Source organism: Aptenodytes patagonicus, chromosome 2 (assembly GCF_965638725.1).
Source record: "Aptenodytes patagonicus chromosome 2, bAptPat1.pri.cur, whole genome shotgun sequence".
Lineage (NCBI taxonomy): Eukaryota > Metazoa > Chordata > Aves > Sphenisciformes > Spheniscidae > Aptenodytes > Aptenodytes patagonicus.
Window position 1 is genome coordinate 146,781,729 of NC_134950.1, and position 22,573 is coordinate 146,804,301.

A 22,573-nucleotide genomic window follows, 5' to 3' on the forward strand; every position below is an offset into this window, starting at 1 on the left:
CCGCTTTTGCGATGCATACTGTTTGACTTCAGTACTGTTGAATCGTTACAACTGTTGAGAGCAGCAGGGTCTGTAGCCCATTCACTTAGCAGAGCCTAATATTCAGTGTGCTGAACTTCCTCAACACACAGCAGGAGGTCAAAGCCAACACCAGGTTAATGTGTAGGCTGGTCCAGAGATGCCAGCAGAGCTACTAACTAATGTTAATTCAACTGATGTAATCAATCCACAACTCAACCTCAGAAGAGAGAAATAAAGAAAAACTGGTCTCCTACGTAAGTTGTGAGTTGACATAACATTAGATTTATTTCAGCACTGAGCAAGCTCATGCCAACAAGCTCATACCAGCAGGGAATTAAGTAACATTTCAGTTGAAATGTGCCATTGTGCATTTTCTGGAACCTTTTATACCAGTAAGTACATGATCACACGTACAGGATGCTAAAAATTACTGAAACTGAATCATTTAAAACTCTAAAGTTTGAGGATATTTAGATGGTTTATTTTCTAAAGACTTTGCTTCAGAAATGTAGCTGGTCACCTGAAGAGAGACTCTGTTTTGCCAGGGCAGCACTGATTCTATCATCTTTCTTTTGATTTGCGTTGGCTGCTTAATCACTAGTGGGTGCGCCGTACTTGAACTTAAGCAACGGGGCTGCGGGCACTTCACTGTCAAGCCTGATCGTAGAACAGCACTCTCTTATTTCTTCACTTCAGACGCTGCTAATCAGTGATGCAGAGGGTGACTCAATTCTTTATCTTCAGTGAATCCTGTTTACGTAAGAGTGTGCAGATGAGTAGTCACAGAGATATCTATAATTCAGTCATACAAAAGGCTGATAGCATTTTAAAACTCTCCAAACTGATTTATATGTGGTCAATGCATATTCTGAGTTTCATGCTAAATAATGCTTCAGTTCCTGCTCTTTCTGTTCCCATTGTGTACTTCAAATATTTGTATATGATAGCTTGAAAATCACAAGGGAACTGCTACATCAAATTATGGTTTTACCACTCTGTTTCTTTTCTCTCGTGATATAAATCACTAGGTAGCGTGCTGTCATCAACTATAACAAGAAGCAGCCGTAAAATCTCTTTCCAGAACAATTTTAAAGCTTCCAGCAACAGTCGTTTGAAATTTGTACTTTATGTGCTGTTTTTCTCAGCCTAGAGAAGAACTAACTTCGGTGGAAATATTTAACAATTAAGCTGAAATATTTTAGCAACATAGCTTTATTTTAAAGTAGGGTTGAAATAATTAAAAAACGCAAGTCAATTTTCTTCCCTTGCCTTTCCGAACATGCACACAACAGTTCATTGCAATGCTGGGAAGCTGGCATAAAGGTCCTTGCAGTTGAAAGAAATAACTACACCAACGTATCCAAGGTCCAGATGTTCTAAAAAATTGATGTATTACTTTCACAGTTTTATTTAAAAAAAAAAAAAGAAGAGATTTAGCCAATGCCAAGGATACGCCCTTCAGTACAATAAAGTGCCACTAGATGGAGGTACCTCAATTGCAATAATAAAAAGAATAAGCTGAAGTACAACAGTTCAAAACTCATGCTATAGAAGAACTATCGATGTTGGAAGAATTTTGAGGGAAACATTCTATTTTGCCTAAGTTTGGTTGTCAATTAAAAAACTCAAAATCACAGAAATAGCCACTTCTGTCTTTAATCCCATCTCATAAAACTGACTCTGTGAAACAGCTGTGCTGGAGTCTGTGGGTTTACACGTGGCGTATGCTGCATCTTTGGAATTCTTCCTGAGCCCCTGCAGAATGGAGAACACAACACAATTTTTCTCTAAACCCCATTTCTATTTAGTCACCAGCTGAAAAAAAATCTGCTGTCCCAGGTACGTGGACAGGGTCTCCGGTTTTAAGGGCTTTCACCTACAACCCAAGCTTTTATGTAGCTTTCAGGTACATTAGATTTTATGAAGATGGTCACAGATTGACTTTCCTTGACCTTACCTGTTCTGAAATAGAAATTGTAATAACAATACTTACCTAATAAACACGACCGGTGTCTTTCTTCATGGTGCTTCCACCCTACAAACTTCCTGTAACATCCTGCAGGATTATTAGTTACCAATAATTTTGATGTCTGTCGATTTAAATTCATGGGTTCATCCTTGTTCCAGGTGGCATTCTCCCATAGGTGATGATCCCTCAGTGCTTGACTGACAAAGATGCATAGTGCCATAAAGGAAAATGAAATATGAAAGTCAGCCTTCAGAACCACTTTCACTTGGGGAGGTGAATTTTTAGATATTATCAAAGAATTTTCACATAAATAGATTCTTAAGAGAACATTGTTGATGAGGTGGCACTTAAAAAAGATAATTTTTTCTTTGAAAGGATTTTCCTAAGAAAAATCTGTTCCTTAGCATTTTGATTTCTATAGTTGTGTTCTGGGAATACCTCATTTTAAGATTACAAATGGTGAGTTTATTGACTAGATTAGGAAAAGCAAGAGGAGCGTGATAAAAACAAATCTGTAGGATGAAGAAAAGGGATTGAGGGCTGCCGCCAGCGGCTGTTGGAGTAGAATGAAATCACTGTGTCTGCACCAGTATCCTGTGCCACTACCCCTAGATGTTTTAAGTGGGAATGAAATGACGAGAAGGAATTGATGCCGTGGCCAAGCAGCTGTGCAACTACCTACTTCTTTACGTGCCTTTAAATGCCTTTGAAATTTTGGCTGTTTCACTGTGAGATTAATCACGCTAATCAATTTGACAGTGCATAAAGCAAACAAAAAGAGGAAAAGCTTTTCGTAACTTGAAAACCTACCGAAAGCTATTTTGATTAATGATAGGAAGGAGCTTTCTTAAAGGTAGGTTCCTTGTACAGCCTTCCTAACGCTTTCATCTCCTTGGTTATGAATGCTGCTTTTGAATTTCAAGGAGTAATTGCATCTAACACAGCTTTAGCTCCTTTCAGTGATAGAAAGAGTTCAGAGATAAGCTAACTTACTCCAGTCTTCCAGATGTTTTCTTCTGTATAGCTGTGTAGGGTCAAACATGGCTTACTTTTTTGAAACAAGATTTTGAAACAGTGTTTACATTGCTTAGCTGGAAAGGCTTCCAGAAGATAGCTAGTTATTCTGAATGTTGTCATTTCAGAGCAGGTTTGTATTTGCCTTTAAGTACTGTATACATTGTTTTCACGACAGAAATGACTACATTTCCACGTGAAGGAACAGCCTGTTCCTGTCATGTTGTGTTCCACCAAAGCATGTTGTGAAACTCTAGTAGACCCTATTTTACTACATATTTGTCCTATGTTCTCGTCAGCCATGCCTTCCTTTAGAGGGAGCAGGTTCTCTGGAACTGGGACTGTTATCATTTACATGCTTGAGTGCTTCAGACATCACGATTCTGGATACATTATTTTTCATATGTGGTAATGTACTGCACAGGAAAATAAATTTTAAATTACAGTTCTGAGCTGTTGGGTGACACTTGAATTCAAGAAAGGAGCGGCTGCAATTTAGTTACATCAGCACTCTCCTGCTGTAGAGCAGACCGCATTCCTTCAGGCAACATCTCACACAGAAGAGTTACCGATGTCAAACTATATACACAACCTTGAAGAGAGCTGTTGGGTTTGTGCATAGGTTCAGTGGGATTTGATTTCTACATGGACCCAGCGTTGCAGAGCGAAGTGATTTCCTGCTGTGTGCCAGATACAGCATTTGCGTTGTACTTTGAACAGTAGCCTTTTGAAATTTCATGCCATTAAAGAGAAGGAGCAAAGCTGTGGGGGAGCCCAAGTCTTGCCAGTGCCTCAGATACCTGACATTTGCTGTGAACCTTCAAACAGCCTTTACAAAGACGTAAATTCTGTGAGGCAGTCACCAGACCGATGACGTTCAGAGCACTTGTTTTTAAGTAGCACTGTGGTACCACTGGCACTGGGCCACAGGAACTCGCAGCCTTTTTCTCTTGGCGAGAGCCATTTCCAGCCTTCAGTAGGTAAGGAGAAAGTAAAACAACTTCCTTCCATTCTATGCAATAGGAAAAGGGCTGAGACATCCCTTAAGCAGTAGTTCTCGGGTTATGAACTCCTCTTCCCTTGCACAGTAGTCAGCTGCGCTGAGACACCAGTGAAGTGGGGGACGTCAGTGTTGCAGATCCAATCCTTTAGTGCAGAAGTGGGCACAGGAATCCTGAAACATTTCTGAGGCGTGATCGATAGCATTGCCATTTTTCATAACTGATTTTGTTGCATATCCCCAGCTGTAGGAATTTGTGACGTAAAGAGAGGCGGCTACATATGGAGTTATAATGACATCGAACCGCAGCAGGTTAGAAAGAAACACAGAATTTCAGCGTATTTGCAAAAATGCTTTGAGTTTAATGATGTTGGCTGCTGATGGTTTTACTTTGACAGACTTTGAATACACTCTAGTACCTTTGAAGGTGAAAGACCGATGACCTTCCTTGAAAGCGAGAATGTTCTTGGAGAGTTTAAAAAGCACGTATGCAATGTATGAGGAGTTCTCTCAAAAATAATCTGCATTTCAGAATATGACCCAATCCATTTTCCTTGGTGATCTAGGAGGTGATTTGAATGTTGCAAAATCTAAACTTTAATTATGTGAGACAAGATAGCTGTAATAATCCTCATCCTTGTAGAATTCAATTTTGAGCAACCTGTCCTGAATTAGGCACAACAGATACCTAGAACAGGGTCCAGAAATCCAGCTCGCTGAGTGTGGAGTTGTGAGGACTGAGGGAAAGACAGAATTGCAAATTTATGGAAAGAACTTTGCCCTTAGGAGCAGACTTTGCACTAACAGGTCATCTTCCATCAAAGGATCTCAAGGCCTTTTACAAATTTTAATGCTGTGGGCTCCCTGACACCCTTGCCAATTAAAATGGTGTTTTTAACCTCATTTTACTAGCAGGATATAGAAGTTATTTATATAGTGTACTGGGTCTGGCTTCGTTAACCCACAACATATAGACACATGGAAAATCCACAGCAGCTGGAACAAGAATCTGTCTTTATTTTTGGTCTTACACTTCAGTATCTGATGAGACATCACAACTGGTGTATCATAAGAACATGTATGGAAGAAATAATTAGAAATCTAAGTAAGCTCCTTCATAAGCTTCTCTCTCTCAGAGGAAACGGAGCTCTTCTAAACGTGAGCCTAGTTCCTTAGCACAGAAAATTACTGGCCAGAAATAAAACACCAGAAAAGAAGAGTCTTTAACCACTGGCACAGCTGGGCTGCTGCTGGCTGGAAGACGTGGGACATGAACCCCAGTGCGCAGTGTGGAGGCTGGCACCAGCCTCTGGAGGGGATGTTGTCAAGTACAAATAAAATGGCTTCGAAAACCTTCCTGGCAACCAAGTTATGGGAGATTTCAAAAAATAGTGTAAAATCGATCTCAAGTCAGGGAGTTTCTACAAAAAGGGAACTGGAATAGTGGATGCACATTGTGCCTATAAATTCTGGGCTGCACATCCGTTTTCCATTATTTTGAAACGTTGTCTTTGATGGATGTATGTTCTGGTGGGCAGACAGGATTACGGATGGAAACCTGGGTTTATAAAATGGGGAGGGCATTCATGTTACTGATTTGGACAAAGATGTGCTATCCATTGTATTTTTGTCCCTCTGAGAGCCCTCTGCCTCTCCCCTTCCTTCACCAAACGCACCCACCCACCCATAGAAATGCAATCTCTCCAGGTGAGACCCCAGCCCAGGCTCGGCTGACAGTGCCTGCTGCAGAAAGAGGTGGGGCTGCCACAGCCACAGCTCCCTCCCGCCTTTCCCACTGGCCTGAGTTCATGCTGCTGCTGCTGCTTTGCCAGTGGCAGAGTCATCCCTGTGCAGTGTAATCCCGGCATCCTCGGAGCATCCAGCAGCTGCCGGGCACTTGCAGCCCATTCGGGAGTTTCTTTCTTTTTCTCCAAGTGACTGACTACTGTTGTTTCAAGGCTACTGTTTTTCATCTCACCACAGAAAACACTGTAAGTATAACTTCTACTGTGGCTCTTTAGTTACTGCCTTTGTGAAACTCATCTGTCTTGTACTGAATAGTAGGAGCTATTAGTTCAAAGTCTCTGTTAGGCTTGTTGTGGTCCTTGCTCCTGTTTGAGGTGTTCAAATGGACACTTAGCATTTTAGGTTTTAGTTGGATTAAAACATGAAATCAAAACAACTTAAAATGTTGGTGGCTTCCTGGCTGCCGTTTTCCTACTTTGTAGCTAATTTGCTAGTGTGTCCTTCCTCTAAATGCTGGTGCCTAGTGAAGTGGAATTGAGAAGAGAAGCATTTCCATCACTGCTTGTTTGCTGGAGCCAGTTTTCTAATGTTGCGGTTTAACCCCAGCTGGCAACTAAGCACAGCCGCTCGCTCACTCCCCCCTGGTGGGATGGGGGAGAGAATCAGAAGAGTAAAAGTGAGAAAACTCATGGGTTGAGATAAAGACAGTTTAATAGGTAAAGCAAAAGCTGCGCATGCAAGCAAAGCAAAACAAGGCATTCATTCACTCCTTCCCATGGGCAGGCAGGTGTTCAGCCATCTCCAGGAAAGCAGCGCTCCATCACGCGTAATGGTTACTTGGGAAGACAGTCGCCGTCACTCCGAACGTGCCCCCTTCCTTCTTCTTCCCCCAGCTTTATATGCTGAGCATGACGTCATATGGTATGGAATATCCCTTTGGTCAGTTGGGGTCAGCTGTCCTGGCTGTGTCCCCTCCCAACTTCTTGTGCACCCCCAGCCTGCTCGCTGGTGGGGTGGTGTGAGGGGCAGAAAAGGCCTTGACTGTGTCAGCACTGCTCAGCAATAACGAAAACATCCCTGTGTTATCAACCCTGTTTTCAGCACAAATCCAAAACATCGCCCCATACTAGCTACTATGAAGAAAATTAACTCTATCCCAGCCAAAACCAGCACATCTAACAACCAAAGGAAGAGAAGCTTTAATGCATATTCATAAGCTGTCAGGATGCTGAGGCAGGTAATCCTGGTGCCTGCTGAAGTGTAGCTAGCAAGTGAAGTTTTAGAAAGGATTTAGGTTGGGGAGTATCTGTCTGTCTCATTCCCTTGAGTCCTGAAGGTGAGGTAAAGGAATACATGAGTTTAGGGACCTCAGATGGCTGCAGCAGTGTAATGGCACATTCAACCTAAAAGTCGTCCCAGAACCCTGAGGCCACAGCAAAAGGGCCTATTTCAAGCTGTCCAGTTTCCTGACCCAGCTTGGTATGACTGTGACGTCATTGGTGTCACCTCAACTCTGCCTTCTTATAGACAGTTCACATATATGTTGTATTACCTGGGGATTATCCTCTCTTTAATTGCATCACTAGGAGTTGCAGAGAGGACGTCAGTGTGTTAACACTTTGAAGACATCATAGACTAACTTTTCATATTGCCAGTGCCCGAAGATACTCTGAGTGGGAGAGCACACTTGCAATTCTGGCCAAGTTCCCAGTAAAATTTGCACAGTTGCCCAAAACATTGCCTTGTATCTGCACAAAACCTCACATCATTTTGTAACTGTATTTTACATTCTGAATTGGCAAGGGCTTTGGAAACTGAGGGAATGAGCATGGCACCAACTATTTGACATAGAATTGATTTAGGACACCAAAATAAGGGGCACTGTCTGAGAGTCTTGACTGTAATCTTTTTCTTCCGACTTCTTCCTGTGTTCACTTGTCTTTTTTTTTTGTTTGTTTTCCCCTTTATGTTTACTCTCCTCTTCCACTGCACTTTATCTTGGAAGGACTGAGAAAAAAATTTATCAGGTGTTTTAGTAATGTTCTGTCTAAACCTGCTTCGAGTATATGGAATATGCATCACAGGAAAACTGCAGCTTTCCCAAAGAGAATCCATGTACAACAATGACTACATATTCTGTAGCATTGGAAGTTCTCATGCCTCCTGTGTTATTACTCTTTCCATCTCCAGTTCTCCAGATAGTTTTCTGTGTTTTGCATATATGCTAGAAATAACTGTGCCAAAAGTTTGCTGAATTTTCTAACACAAGCCAGAAAGGAATATGCCTTTTTCTGGTCTTGCAACAGCTACTGAATGAGTTTGTAACCTGCCTACGCTCATCCAGTACAGTGTAACGGCCTGGTTTACTGTTCCTTCATTACCACCTTTCTGAGTTGGACTGTTCCATGAAAGACTGGCTATTTATAACTCTTGTTACTTGTTTGCAATCATTTAAAATAGAATACCACTGGGATTCTTTCAGCATCTGCTATTAATCTGATTTTACTGGTGATCTAAGCACAGGAGTTTAAGGGAAGAAGTCTTGAGCTCAAGGATCAGTTCTGACATAGGCTACGATCACTGCAAACTTTCTGCTTCAGGTTTTCATGTTCTAAACAGCATTAACAATTTCTAGGTGCAAACCTAGCTCCAGCGTTAGGGTTCATTGACTGGTATTTATTCCATGGTTTGATAAGAAATATTAAGTATTACACAGAACCGCAAAGCATAAATCATCTCTTGAGGTATCCTTGAAAGTTATGTGAGAATGAACTACATAATGGCAGAATCACTGTGATTTTTATACACTTTCTTTCAGGTGTCTTCTTGGAGTATGGAATTTGTATGGAAAAGAAGGTGGTATCTTCAGCTGGGCTGTATATTGATACTGAATTTGGTTTATGCCAATCTAGACTATCAGAAAGAAACTCCTCCAAGCCTGGGTCAGATTGACCATCAGTGCTGGGAGGTGTCGTCCCATGGGCTGGTGGAAATGAAGAAACTCAAGGTAGCAGATACGGTCATTGCTCTCTGGGACTTCATGATGTTCCTAAAGGAATCCCCTAAGCCCAAGCACAATGAACTCTTCAATGATTTAGCCCAGAACTTCTGGGATATGTATGTAGACTGTGTGCTCTCAAGATCCCATGGAATGGGCAGAAGACAATTAATGTCTCCCAAATACTCTTCCACATACTCACATAGAACTTTAGAAGGTAACTACAGGATATGGCGTTAGTCTGTTATGTACTAACTTTAAAGTGAACCACTGTTCCATCCTCGTCCTTGACTGTCTAGACAACTCAATACAGACGTTTCCAGTTTTCTGTCTCTACTTGTCAAAAGCATTTACATCTTTCAATGGTAGCTACTTTCACAATACGTGAGTCAAAAGTAGTTAGGGTACTACATTTCGATATTTAACAAAGTGTAAAAAATGTCGGGTATGCATGTGGGAGTGTGTGGAAAAGGATGCTGCATTCTCTGTCTATCACTGTGTGCATATAAATGGCATTACAATACTAAAAGTTTCCTGGTATTTGGACTTCATTCTCAACTTTGGGGAATCATCCCTCTGTGAGAAGGGAAGCTCAAATCTCTGACCGCTTGAACTCTGTTCTTCCCATTAAAACTGCTGACACATAATGTGATCTCATGGTCACCGTGAATCGTCAAACAGTGACAAATTCTGACCATCACGGTCTGGCTTGAGTCTGAACTGAGATCATACAGGTGATTGGCTTTATATCTCATTAACCAATCCTAGATCTGTGTGCTTCCTTCCTCCTCGGCAATAGACTTTTTTCTGGTGTACCCAGTCAGATGTTTTGGGTTTCCAGACTGAACCTGGAGATCATTTAATCCTAGCGTTCCTAACCATATTGCTTGGAAAATAACTACCTTTCTTTCATAATCTTGCAGGGTCTGCTTTCACCAACCCATTTTAGGCCAAAAGGGGAGAAAATGGAGATACCTCAGCAAGGCAACATCAAAATGAAGGAGCACAAAAGCACAGCATGTACTGTAGATGCTTAGACAAATCCATTGGCATGGTTCAACCTTTTTTTTTCTCTGTATAAAGTACTTAATCACTGCTAAACTGAGAAGTACATGAGCTCCCACATTGTCACTCTTGCTTTCCCATCTTGCAATGTACCAAGGTTGCCTTTTACCCACTGCATGTGTGAATGCTTTTGTGTTTTGAGTCAACACCTTTGTTCTCTCAGGTAAGCTTGCAAGTCTGAACCAGTGTCGTATTTTTGTAGAGGCTCATCTTTTCCAATAATTCTCTTTTTTAAAAGTTAATTTTGATGGAAACCCAATATATTTTTATACGTTAAGCAATGGAGAAGATGTCAACAAACATATTTTATACAGTGTCTTGCACATACAATCAACTTTACTTTAAAGAATTGCAAAAAAGTATGACATCAAGCTAAAGGGAAGGATTATGCTCGTTGTAATGTCCTGTGCAGTCTAAACTTTGTATTTTCTCACTGCTTAGTCTAGGCTATGGATTAATTAAAGTATTTTTCTATGCAGCAAGGTCTGAATAGTAGTCACTTTCTTGTCTATTAGCATGTTATTTGCAAAACCACTACTACATTACATTAAGAACAGTACTTTACACAAGACTGCTCTTTATTTACACATTCATACAGGTAAATAAGGTGATACAGTCCATCCCTGTCATAGCAGGCAACATGACAGTTGAGAAGAGACCCATGTATCACGTGGTTTGAAAGAGTGAGAGACTGGCTTGACTACTGCTGCCATTATAAGAAACCATCCAGCATGGGTAAGCTAATTCAGGGAGATGAACCGTCTAGTTAATCCACTTCTCCTGAGCACAGAAAGCCTGGGAACAAATGGGAACTCTCAGAGATGCTGACTGCTCTCTGCTTTACTCCTTGGGCAATGCAGCTTGTCCAGTCCCTGTTGTGTTCTAGCCTTTTATGAGATCCCAACTGGGTTTAATTATTGTAGGAAACAGTACTTATGCAGTAACAGCATATAAACCTTCATAAGTAACAAGAAATTCATCCCACATAATGCCTAGCTCATACACAGTTCATAAAATATTCAACAATTCTCATAGATTTGTAAATGTTCATTTAGGTAAATACAATATTGAACTGCATCTTGTAAATATTTCTCCTACAGTATTCTGGAGAGGGTACAAAAGTAGTGAGAAATTTCTCTTACCCATGAATATCACTGTAAGCTCCTGATACAAAAAAATATTTTAAATACACTTTTCTTTTGAGCAAATAGAAGGAGTTGTGACACACCCAAACCCAGCAGTTTTAGGAATTGATACATCATGATGAGCAGCTATTTGAGAGCCATCGTCTAATCTGTTCCAGCAATATCCAGTTTATAAAGCTGTGTATTGTATTGCATTCGCAACAAATAAAGTGCTTTAACTGTCATAAACCAGATAAATAAATTCCCTTTGTTCACACCTACAAATAATTTTGTCACCTACAGAAGTGCAAAACTATAATAACATTTTAAAGGTAACGTTTCCCATATTAGTGATATTTTAACTGAATGCCAGAGCAAGGTATCCTATGCAGTTTTTGAAGCTCCATCGTTCCTCAGAGTGTAAGTCTTTGTTTTAATTAGTTTTCTATAGGAGACAAGGGTGCTTAGCATCTACCGTAATTGGCTCCAGAATGCTTGAACAATCTATTGCTGCGGTCACCCTTCAGCGTCTGAAGCCATGGTCCATGGCTGGCTGGCAACATCAAATGCTGTCTATGCTGCTGTGAAGCCTTGTGTTAGTTTTCATTTATGAAGTATAAATGTAAGCACTTTGGGAAATTCTGTCCCCTTCCTTCTCCAGTCTTTATTACAATTAACAAGAGCATTTGCAGCTACTTGCCTGCAACATCGGTGCCTGTAGCAGAAGCACAGGGGGAGGAATGCTGCGGGGCTCACTTTGTGCCCAATTTAAAGTTTTTACATAAGCATAAACTGATTTCCAGTTAAAAGACCTTTTACATCCATACCTTGGCTACACTGTACTGCTGTAGCTTTTGCTCAGAAACTGGAAGGACTTTCATGAGTCCTGTATGTTTTTTTGGAAAAAACAGGCCAGTGCCTTGCTGCCAGTAGTAATGAGTCACCCACACATTCACATATATACAAGCATATCAAAAACCTCTAAATGTCACAGTCTTTGTTCTCCTAGTCAAATATTTATTGTTTGGTTTTAATTGTGAAAAGACAATGGAGCATACTTTCTGTGGCCCCAGTGTGTAGATATATTTTTCACATTCTCTAAAACAGTAATAAAGTAGCTGAAGAGTTGTCAGAGAAATATAAATAAATGAGCAATACTTTACTTGACATGGAGGACTTCAGTTAGATAATCTCTATATACCTTAGCTTACCTTTCTTGCAGGCAGGCAAGAAATACACATACGGGCTTGTTTAATAAAACATACTTAAACTTAATGCAGAAAATTTTGGGAAAAAAATGTCATAATGAAACCACATTATACTTACAAATTATCAGTTAGCAAAGGGCCAGCATAAAAATTAAATTAAATTAGCATAGCTTGATTTAATTTCTCTAGCTTTAAGTACTAGATGACTGTCCTACTCTACAATGTAATGTTTAACAGACCTGCCCATAAGAAAATGCTTCTGATCTTTGGAAACTAAACATGTGGAGATTTCTCTAAAGTTTAAGTACCATTTCATATGGCTGTTTTGTTTTATTTCATTATTTTCTTCAGGTCTTCTTTTTTATAGAATTTAAGTAGACCATTTTTAAACAAAACTCTCTGCCTTCCTTTTTAATGCCAGCAGTGCTATGTCTTGTTACAGGGACAAACAGATTTTTAAGAATTCTTATACACAGGCACCTCCACCATCCCTCTTTCAGGAAGTAAAAAAGGGAGTTGGAAACTAAGTTCTACCTGTTTAGCTCTAATTTATTTCCATTTTTCAAGCTGGCATTTAACAAAGTGAAAGCTTGTACTTTTCTCAAAACGTTGCTTACGGGCAAAAATGACAGACTCCGTGCCAGAGCTTGTATGTCACAGAACCCCCTGCAATGTCACAGAAATTTATGCCATAGCACTGGATAGCAACTGGTTTTAAAATGAAGTAACAGCCTCAGGGAATCTTGCTCTATTGTAATATAGCAAATTCTGGCTTTGCCCAAGTTAGGAAAGGAGACGATAGCTTAGAAACTGAGTCATCTACAAAAAGGTCTGCTGCTCACAAGTTTGTGTTGCTGTTCTAGAGGTGCTAGGGTGGAAGAGGATGAGTTCTTATTGGAGACAATATGGGCAAAACCCCAAGAAATAATTAAATAGTAAGATCAGTTCGAGAGCTTGAGAAACCCATGAGGACCAGGACATTTCAGCATGTCTCTCCAACAGGCTCAGAGAAACTGTTGGCAGAGACAAGCTTCTTAGTGAGTCTTTAGATGAAAAATGACAGAATAGAAGTCAGAAGTCCTGATGCTAAAGGCGGCAATTCAAGAAGCAAAATGGACTTGGACAAAAACCACGTGGGTATGGTATCCAGGAAAATGAAGGACTGAATGTGTTTATGTGAAGGTTCATCACCCTGCTCAAAGAAAGAGATACTTAAACTGCAATGTGTGGAATGTGTCAATAAGAGATGGAAATCTAAAGAGTGGACCTACTGATAGTGGATCAGGGTAACCTGACGCTAGCACGCAAAATTATTAGACTCAACATACCTTTGTACTGTACTGTACGGGGTACTTTATTAATAAATCATCCCCATGTTTATATTAGTTAAGACAAAATATAATTTTACTCTCAAGATGTTCTATGCAATTCATCAAAGGATTACAAACAGATTTTATCTTGTATCTAAAATACACATACAGTTAACTAAAATATTAAAAGCACTGTTCAGAACACTATCTATTCTATAGGTACCGAATCTTTCTTGACTGAGTCCAACGTTTTAACTCTTTTGATCTTTTTTAAGGCTCCTTCACAAACAGAGGGCTTTCTAAGAGCAAGGTCTGTAACAGCCAGTGGCCTTCCAATTAACTGAGGAGGTGTACTTTCGACAGTTACCAAGCGACCAGATCCAATCTGAAAAACAAAATAAGTGCATTGCTTGACATTCACGTTAGCATTTAAAATGAGATGAGAGTTAAATCATGAACTGTCTTTCAAAAATATTATTCAGCTGGTGGAGATGCATGCTGAGGTTTCTGAGGTCCACTCAAACTATCCTTTATACTAAATTCACAAACTGTTCCCATCAATACAAAGGAAAAGACAGAGTGGTTTTTCAGCAGGTACCTTTATGTACTCTGCTTTTCTGCCTTCATGTCTGATCTTACGAATAGAGGAAAAGAAAATCAAGCCTTTATTACAATAGAAGTTTGTTGTGCAATGTTGTTGGGATTTGTATATAATTATCACCCACAGATTTTGTCCTCAGAATTTCACTATACATAATACTTCAAAGAAAAAAAAGGGAACAGACCCTGTTTCTCTCAGAATGCAATTGCCTGTAACTACTGCTCCAGGAAAACTCCAAGACTGAGAGAGACATAACACTTTCCAGTTTCATTACTACTCTTTATACTGAATAGGTTCAGGTCTTTGAATAAAAATCCCTGAGTGATACCTCTACCTTCTAACTATGACCTACTAAAACAAACAATGCAACTCTCTGAGTGCATGTGGCTCACATGTTTGATTACTTGTCCTTGACTGGTTTGCAACAACCGTCTTGGCTTAATTTTCATCTCTCTCCCTACCAAGGGTGTTTGGCAGAGAGGAGGGAGGAAGATTGTTCCATGAAAAAAATTGCCAGCCATATCTGTCATTTGTAATTCTTCTAAGCAATGTACCCAAGGAATTTTATCTGATGTTGCTGATGTGTTCATTTTCTTAATACGCTTATTCTGAAAAAGGAACTAACCTTTTCCGTGTTTTTGTCTACAGTTGTTGAAATATTGATTACAGAACCATGAAGATGTTTTCTTGTTAAATCCTCCCCCTCCAAAGAAATGAATAATCTTGGCTTGAGGTCCAAGTCTTTAAAATAAAATCTAACAATGTATTTCTCTCTGCTAACAATTTCCAGAATACTCATGTTTATATCTACATTTTTCGGATACTTTCTGCAAAATATTGCTGATTAACAGTCTCACTGACATATGCACGTAACTAAATCATTTTTCCAGCCCACTTCATCTTGCATTCACAGATGTGTCCCTCCATATCTTTCAGAAGTTTAGGGCAAAGATAATTTGATAAAAATCCTAGTCCGGCACTCTGAGACCATCCCCTTGCTTCCTACTAAGCTCCTCCTTTCTTCATCACATCAAACATGAACTGCTTCTTTTCTTTTTCAGGATGCAGTCACCTTAGTTGTCATTACTCATTCAGGCCAGAGAGCCCGTGACAATACAATCTCTTGCCTTTGTGCAAGTTTGAAAACAGCACCTCATGTTTTTTCTTCCTTGTTTCTCCTTACATGTAAGAGTAACTTACAAGCAACCAAGAAGCTACCCCTCCCCCTAAAATCCTCCTTAGCTGTGATGCTTACACAGAAATCATCCAACTAGCTCAAAAGCAGTTACTGACTGGAATGGAGATTCTTCCACGTCCTACCCCAGTTTGTCAAAACTCAACATCTAAATATGCTGTTGTGCCCGAATGAGATCTTAACAATGGCTTTTATTTTCTCACCCTTCAATTAACCGATAGAAATGAGAAAAAAAAAAAATCTTTTCTGCAGATGCAATGAGTGGCTTATCTGCAGACAGTCAGGAACACGTTTACTGACAAAGGACGCCTCTACCGACGTATTATGGATCGCACAGATTTACCCAACAATAAATGAAGAAGGTCTTGTCCTCAGCAAGGTTTTCATGAAAGGCTGTCCCACAAGAGGTACATGTCAAGTAGCACAGGGACCATCTTGCCCACTCTTTTGATGAGTAACTGGCAGATCTGAATCTCACTCTGACCAACTACCTGTTGTCTGAGGATATGTCAGAAGGGGAAGCGGTGCTTTGCAGGAGATACAAATTCTTTCTTACATACTTGGAGCTTGTCAACATAAACATTATTAAAGAAAGAGTAAGCAGCAGCACATATACAGCCAGAATAAACCCCAAACCATTTACACATTAATGAAAATAAAACAGTGTCATTGGAGATTACTTACCGTTGTACCAAGGCCTTTAATATCAGTAGAATGGACTGCTCCGTTTTGAGTCTTCGATTTAGATCTGGAAGCCTCTATTGATTTTTCCTGAAGCCTTTTTGCTTTCTAAAGATAATTAGAAAAAAGGCAAAATTGTTTTAAACAGAATAAATTGTATCATCTGCATTTGTTAGAAAATACGCAAACAAAATGACAAAATAAATGAGGTGATAATTCTATTGGCCTTTAATTGTAAGTACCTCCCCTCTGGTTTGTGACTCTCTCTCGTACTGGGGACCTGAAAACAGAATAAACGGACATGGCTTCACAAGGGCGAGAAGGGAATAATCACTTACTATGACCTGCAGGCTATATTGTTTCTAATGTAGCCATATATGCTGTTAGCCTTCATCACCACAAGAGCACACTGCTGCCTCATGTTCAGCCTGTCACCCCATACATAGTACACATCTACATAGCCAGTCAGGCCCCGGGCTGTTCTGACGCATGACAACCTTAATACATCCCACATGCATGACTTCACATTTTATTTTCCTGAACTGCACGAGCTCTTGGTCAGCTCATCCCTCCAGCTTGTCAAGGTCCTTCTGAATAGCAACCCTACCTCCCAGCATATGGATTGCTTCCTCCAGCTCAGTGTCATGCATGAACGTGATGAGGTTGCATACTGATCCAATATCCAAGTAATTAATGAAAATGATAAACAGTATCAACCCTATAATTAACTCTGAGGAGTATCACTCAAAACTGACTGCTAGTTAAATTTTAATCACTGACCATTGTCCTTCGAGCCCATCAGTCCAGCCAGTTTTTCATCCAACTTGTAGTCCAGCTGTAGTGGACAACACCTATATGTAGTCCAGTCCATATCTCCCCAATTTGGCTACAAGGATGCTACACAAGACTGTGCTGAAAACCTTGCTAAAGCCAAGGGAAATAACATCCATCTTCCTCCTTCTCCAGAGCTAATAATTCTACCGCAAAAGGCAACCATGTTGGCAAGGCATGATTTGTCCTTGGTAAATCCATGACAGCCATTTCCAATCACCTTCTTGTCCCTCGTGTGCCTAAAACAGCTTTCCAGGGACTCAGTTAAAATTAACCATCCTGTAGTTCTCCAAATCCTTTTTCTGGCACTTTTTAATTTCTCATTCTAGCATAGATCTTTACCACAGGACAGTGTTCTCTTTTGCTTCTCCTTTGGGAAATGAAGAAAAATTAAACTCAGCTGCCAAAGCAGTTCTTTTAAGTCTGATTTCATTCATTCTCCAACTTAGTCTGATCACCTAACCAGGACTCTAATATTTTTTACGTTCTTTTGGAAAAGCACAAATACTGCTAAAAGAAACTCCTTTCATCATAAAGTATTTCCCATCTGGAAAGATGTCTGCTGCATTAAAAATAGGGAATGAAGTATTAGAAAAAATAAAGACAAGAATGACCAGACTTTTAGTTTCAACAATTTCAGGACAAATATACATATACGCACACCCCCACCCCCATCCCCCCCTAATTGCAAGTGCATAAACAATGTTGATCCCCAATTTGTGACTGTAATCAGAAGAGCAAATCATAGAATCATAGAAGAGGAGAAGAGTCAAAGATTGCGTAGCTTTGCCAATACATCTTATGGTTCATTCTTCTATGTCTGTGTGAATATAAAATTTACTATAACTTCTACTTTTATATCCTCATAATTCATTAAGAAATGTGTTTGGAACTTCCCAATTATTATAACTACACCGTGAATTAAAATTTTCTCCATCACTCAGATTTCTTACCTTCAATGCCTCATAGTTTGATGTCCGAGTCAAGAAATTTTCCCAAGATTTGTTTACCATTTCTCTCTGCTTACGGGTAGCTTGGATCTGTAATACAAATGAGATTTACAAGATGCAACACAATGCTGTTCTCATGAGCTTTCCTGAACTCTTTGCTTGTGCTGTTTGGATAGTATGTTCACCTACGCCCCTTTGGCTACCTTAGCTCATCCCTCTCACTTGGGATTGGATGACAATCTTGTAGTAACGTACTTGTCCTTTAAAGACTTCACTTATGCACTGCCTTCAAAAAAAAAAAGCTTACCTTCTCTGTTGCAAACAAATTTTCCCCTCTTCCAATACAGATTTGGAAGAGCCCCAACTCTTTCAGGAATACTTTATATTCTCACTCTCAAATGCTGAATGACAGAGATGGAGTCAGTTCTGGTGACAAAAGTGCAGGCATCATAATGCATGACAATCCCTCAAAAACACTAGCATGAGCTTTTAGACAACTGGACCAATTGATCTCACTTCTCAGAAAGCAGGACAGGGTGAGACAGTAGGTGAGCAAAAATGCCAAAAGCTTGCCTTATAACCAAAGCTGGAAAACGTCTATACCTGCTCACTCTCAGCATGCTGGGAAGCACAAAGCCCTGCTTTGTGAAGTAATGAAGCTTTGTGAATATTCAGCCAAGGGAGCTTATAACAGAGGCTTATGTTTCATTTTAAGAAGCAGATGTAGTTGTAAAGGTACTTTAAATTGTTATCTGCTACAGATGAACACAGGTGCAACTCTTACAGTAACATAATGATAATTTTTCATTACACCATTGCTGATGCATCACTGATGATACTGCTTCATTTTTTTCATGTTACTCTCTAAATATTGTCAAAATTATACAAATTGGGAGAACTGAGGTTAACCTAATTTAATTTAAAGTTAAAATTTTACTGCTGAGACAGATTAAAATATCTTCAAGCAGCGTACACATACAGAATTCTCAACATTATATAATAAAATCTTCATATAAATTGACAAAAAAGCTTTACATGGGCTTTCCTTGTTTAAATACTCCTTGTCTTACCTTTGTGTATGTTTTTTCCTCCTCTTGGATTTCTTGGTGATGTTGACTTTCAAGCACTTCAGTCTGCAGAGCAGCAATCGTTCTTCCAGTATCTTCTGATATCTCTGAAATAACTTTCAAGGCTTCCTCATCCGATGCAACAGGCCTGAATTCTTCTTTTAGTTCTGCACACAGTTCACACCAAACTTCTCCAACCTGCGTGTGAAACGCACACCGCACTATTTGATATTTATCTCCTTTTTTCCAGTTCCAATTATTCAAAATATAATAGAGCAACAATCTCTCTCCTTATTGTTGTTGCACTTCCCGGAATTTTTACGCAAGGTTAGAGTTCAGTAATGCTATGCCAAATTCATTCATGATAATCCTCCCTAAGCCTTCATAAGCCCAAGCTTGACTCCATAGAGCAGTAACAGGAATGCTGATACCTACAGAAACTCAGAAGAAGTACAGATAGTTACCATATACCAAATTACAAGAGTGAAGTGTTGTGTCGTACTGGCTGCTTCTTAAGATCTCAAACTGTGCACATTATCAGAGCAAACTGCAACATCAGACATAAATGGAAGCTAGAATTATCAACTAAAGATCGAGTCTTGCTAGTTCCTGAACACTTCAAGCTCTCACAGACTTTGTTCCTAAGCAGAAAATTGGCTTAAACTGTGTGATGGCTCCCACAAAGCTTGTTATCCTGTTCTTGTTTCCTATAGGCACATCATTTTTAACCTTTGACAGTATGATGGATACTGCATGTGGGGACAAAGATGGGAAAGCACAGAAAAACCTTTATCAGAATGTGCATTTAATGTAATTTTTAATAGCAAACCGCTCCCACCCCCAATTGACCTTACTGCACAAAGAGGCAGTCCTACTCTCCAGCCCTTCCCCAATTTCTTACTCCTATCCTGGCGCATTCCTGTTTCTCGAGCTGGCAAACAGTTAAAACTATTTTTTTCTGAGTTATTTTTAACTAGCATTGGTTTCTAGTCTTAATTTCTGTGCAGTCACAAACACTTGTAGCAGTACAAAGGAAGAGTCTGGGGAGTGCTGCACTGATGGAGGCGGGACTGTTTCTTTTGATGGTAAATACTGGCTTACACTCTCTGTGAAACTATAGGTGACTTGTGACATAGGTGACAGCTTTTGAAGGGTTATTTGTTTGTTGTATCCTGAGATATACTTGCTATTTTTGCAAACACAGATACAGTAGTACTATTTTCTTTTACAATACTCACTTTAAAGTCAATATAACGCCGTATGATAGCAAGTGTGACAAAATCCTTAGCAGATAAGCCAGGTAAATTTTCAAAACCTAAAAGAATATTAATCATGTCAGTATTAACAGCATGATGAATTTATCTTAAAAGATAACATTCTAAGACAAGACACCATCTTATTTGTCATATAATCACATGCAAAATCTTCATCACAAATACACCAGTCAGTCACTCTTCTAATCCTGAGCAGGCTTTTGGTGATAAAAAACCCTGTTTTCTCTGTAACAAATTCACTCTATACTAACTCTTTACTTATGAGTGGCGCCAGTGACCTTCCAATCACTTGGAAAGCCAGGATTTGCTACACTTTTGTGGTAAGGGTTTGATCTTCTGTTAAAGCAGACAAACAGTTGAGTCCGCAGGTCACAGTTTCTAAAGAAGCAATTCAGCACAAATAGAGTTTGCTTTAGCTGTGAAGTAGCCAACAGGAGAATCGTATTACAGGGTGATCAGTGCTTTGTTTCAAAGCTGTGTAATGAGGGTCTCCTCCATCTCATAGACTTGAGCCTTGAGCATAAAGCCTTGAGTATCATGACTCCATCTTTTAAAAAATATGTTTACAATACATGTAAAAGAATAAGGTAGAGAAGTATGGTTGCTGAGACTGTGCTTCATTTTTTGCATGCCAAATGTTAATTATACTTGATTTTTTAAAAAAGCCCTATCTCTATATATAGTCTATCAAATCTCATTCTAGACTTCATCATACCATCTGTGTGATACCTGGGAATGTAGCATCTATCTATTAGAGTATAATTACATCATGTTTTGAAGTTAAGAAATACCATAAATAAAGACCAATTAACACTTGTTTTCTAGATCACCATGTTACAGGCTGTTATGGAGCATGACTACAGTAAGAGGAAGATGCTGAGAAGACTATAAAAATCTTTCCATTTTTTTATTATCCACTTTCATCTCATTTCAGTACTTCACAGGAGACATTACAATGTATGTAACTAACATAAGAGGTATGTGTGAATATAGGAGAAAGCTGGAACAAAATCTAGTGCCTTTTTGCTTTATTAAAGAATTTAGCTGTGATCCAACATTTAACATAATTAACACTAATAAAAATTAGTAAGAACATGGGTTACAACAGAGGAAGAACTAGCTATAGCTTAATAGAGAAACTGAGGATGTTTTCAAACCAGTTGGTTCTCTAGGTTACCCGGGGAACTGGTTGAAGCAATCTCAGAACAATTACTGATCATCTTTGAACCTGTGGTAGATGGACATGAAAAAACAAACATAATGCCTATTTTTAAAAGGGGAAAAGGACAAGCCAGAGAATATTGGTTCAGTAGAGTTCCTGAAAAAAAGACTGAAACAAATAATTAAACAAATAATGTTTATGCAGCTAAATGGTAACAGTGAAAACATTTTTATCCAACATGAATTAGTAAAAACTAAGATCTAGCTTTTGTCTACAGCCAGATAAGAAATCTTATGGATGTGGAAGAGTTTATCATGTCTCTTGACTTCAGTTTAGGTTTTTAGACAAGGGTGTAATGAGTATTCATTTTCAGTGTGCAAACAACACAGAATTAGGAGGGACTGCAGCATTTTGAAGGAAAAGATTAGAATGCAAATTAGTCTTGCCAATCTGAAAAATTATCCAAAACCACAGAATTTAATTCAGTAAGGACAAATAAAAAATTCTGAATGTAGGAATAGTCATCTGTACAAATCCAGGATGGTAGATGACTGTACAAGATCCTAAGTCAAATGAGCAAACAATATCATGCCACTATGAATATAGCAATTGTTATATTAATGTCAGAATGTTTATTTACAAGATGACTAGAGTAATGTAGCTCTGTTTGGTTCTGAGGCTTCTGCTGGAGCACTGTGTTCAGTTTTGGGACACTACAGATTGAGAAGAATGTGAACCAACTGGAAAGACTCAAGAAAAAAACAATGAGACTAATTAGAGGTTATGCTAGAAAATGAGATCGGTGAGTAACATCTGCAGAAAGCAGTATTTCTTAATCTAGGGAAATAAAATTAAATGTAAAAATGTTAAAACATGTGAAAGAGATACTGTGTGTGGGAAAACAAATTACAGAAAATTTCAAGCAAATCTTAGGTTTAATTCTAGGAAAACTCCTCCTAATGGTAGGGGCAGCAAAGTACCAGGGAAGTCTTGAAATCCCCATCAATAGGGACTTTAAGAACAGGATGAGCAAGCATCTATTAATAACAGAGTGTTGACGATGCATCTCAAAGTTTCCTTTGACCTTTTTTTTTATAGTGACTTTATTGATTACCAGTGAACAAGTTCAGTTTAGTGACAAATATGACACTGACAAGGTAATTCACTTGTCTTACCTAGCTTGCACAATAACGAATAAAGTTTTGCCCGTACGTTTTCTGAAATTTCCATGATGGCAAAGCTGGGACAGTTGGCAGGCATGGGGATGACCTCTTGCTGTTTCTGGAAGCTGCCAGCAATAGGTCTCTTCATGTCTAATAATTTCAAAACATAAAACCAGAGTAGAAGAATGAAGAGG

The 22,573-nt window shown here is 39.2% G+C and overlaps 2 protein-coding genes across 3 annotated transcripts in view; one reads left to right on the forward strand and one right to left on the reverse strand.

The window, feature by feature from the left end:
- Positions 1-22,573, reverse strand: part of LOC143157082 (GTP-binding protein 10-like) — a 59,130-nt gene that overhangs the window by 17,125 nt on the left and 19,432 nt on the right. Inside the window, exons 18-23 of one of the 2 annotated variants that reach the window (XM_076331557.1) lie at positions 22,392-22,529; positions 20,019-20,095; positions 18,784-18,978; positions 17,717-17,803; positions 15,936-16,040; positions 13,475-13,840 (exon numbers count right to left, since the gene is read on the reverse strand). In XM_076331557.1, coding sequence (XP_076187672.1) covers positions 13,664-13,840; positions 15,936-16,040; positions 17,717-17,803; positions 18,784-18,978; positions 20,019-20,095; positions 22,392-22,529 — 779 coding nt within the window. In that variant the 3' untranslated portion in view covers positions 13,475-13,663. Of the gene's footprint in view, positions 1-13,474; positions 13,841-15,935; positions 16,041-17,716; positions 17,804-18,783; positions 18,979-20,018; positions 20,096-22,391; positions 22,530-22,573 lie in introns of those variants that run through there. The other variant, XM_076331559.1, reaches the window with a different exon arrangement.
- FAM237B (family with sequence similarity 237 member B) lies at positions 8,584-9,697 on the forward strand. The gene is made up of 2 exons (XM_076332349.1): positions 8,584-8,965; positions 9,672-9,697. Exons 1-2 carry the CDS (start codon positions 8,584-8,586, stop codon positions 9,695-9,697), a joined length of 408 nt encoding a protein of 135 aa, XP_076188464.1.

Bases quoted from the DNA above. Each gene is read 5' to 3' on its own strand.
- FAM237B (XM_076332349.1), top strand. From the start codon at position 8,584: ATGGAATTTGTATGGAAAAGAAGGTGGTATCTTCAGCTGGGCTGTATA. The intron at 8,966-9,671 runs GTAACTACAGGA...ATAATCTTGCAG, and splicing joins CTCACATAGAACTTTAGAAG to GGTCTGCTTTCACCAACCCA.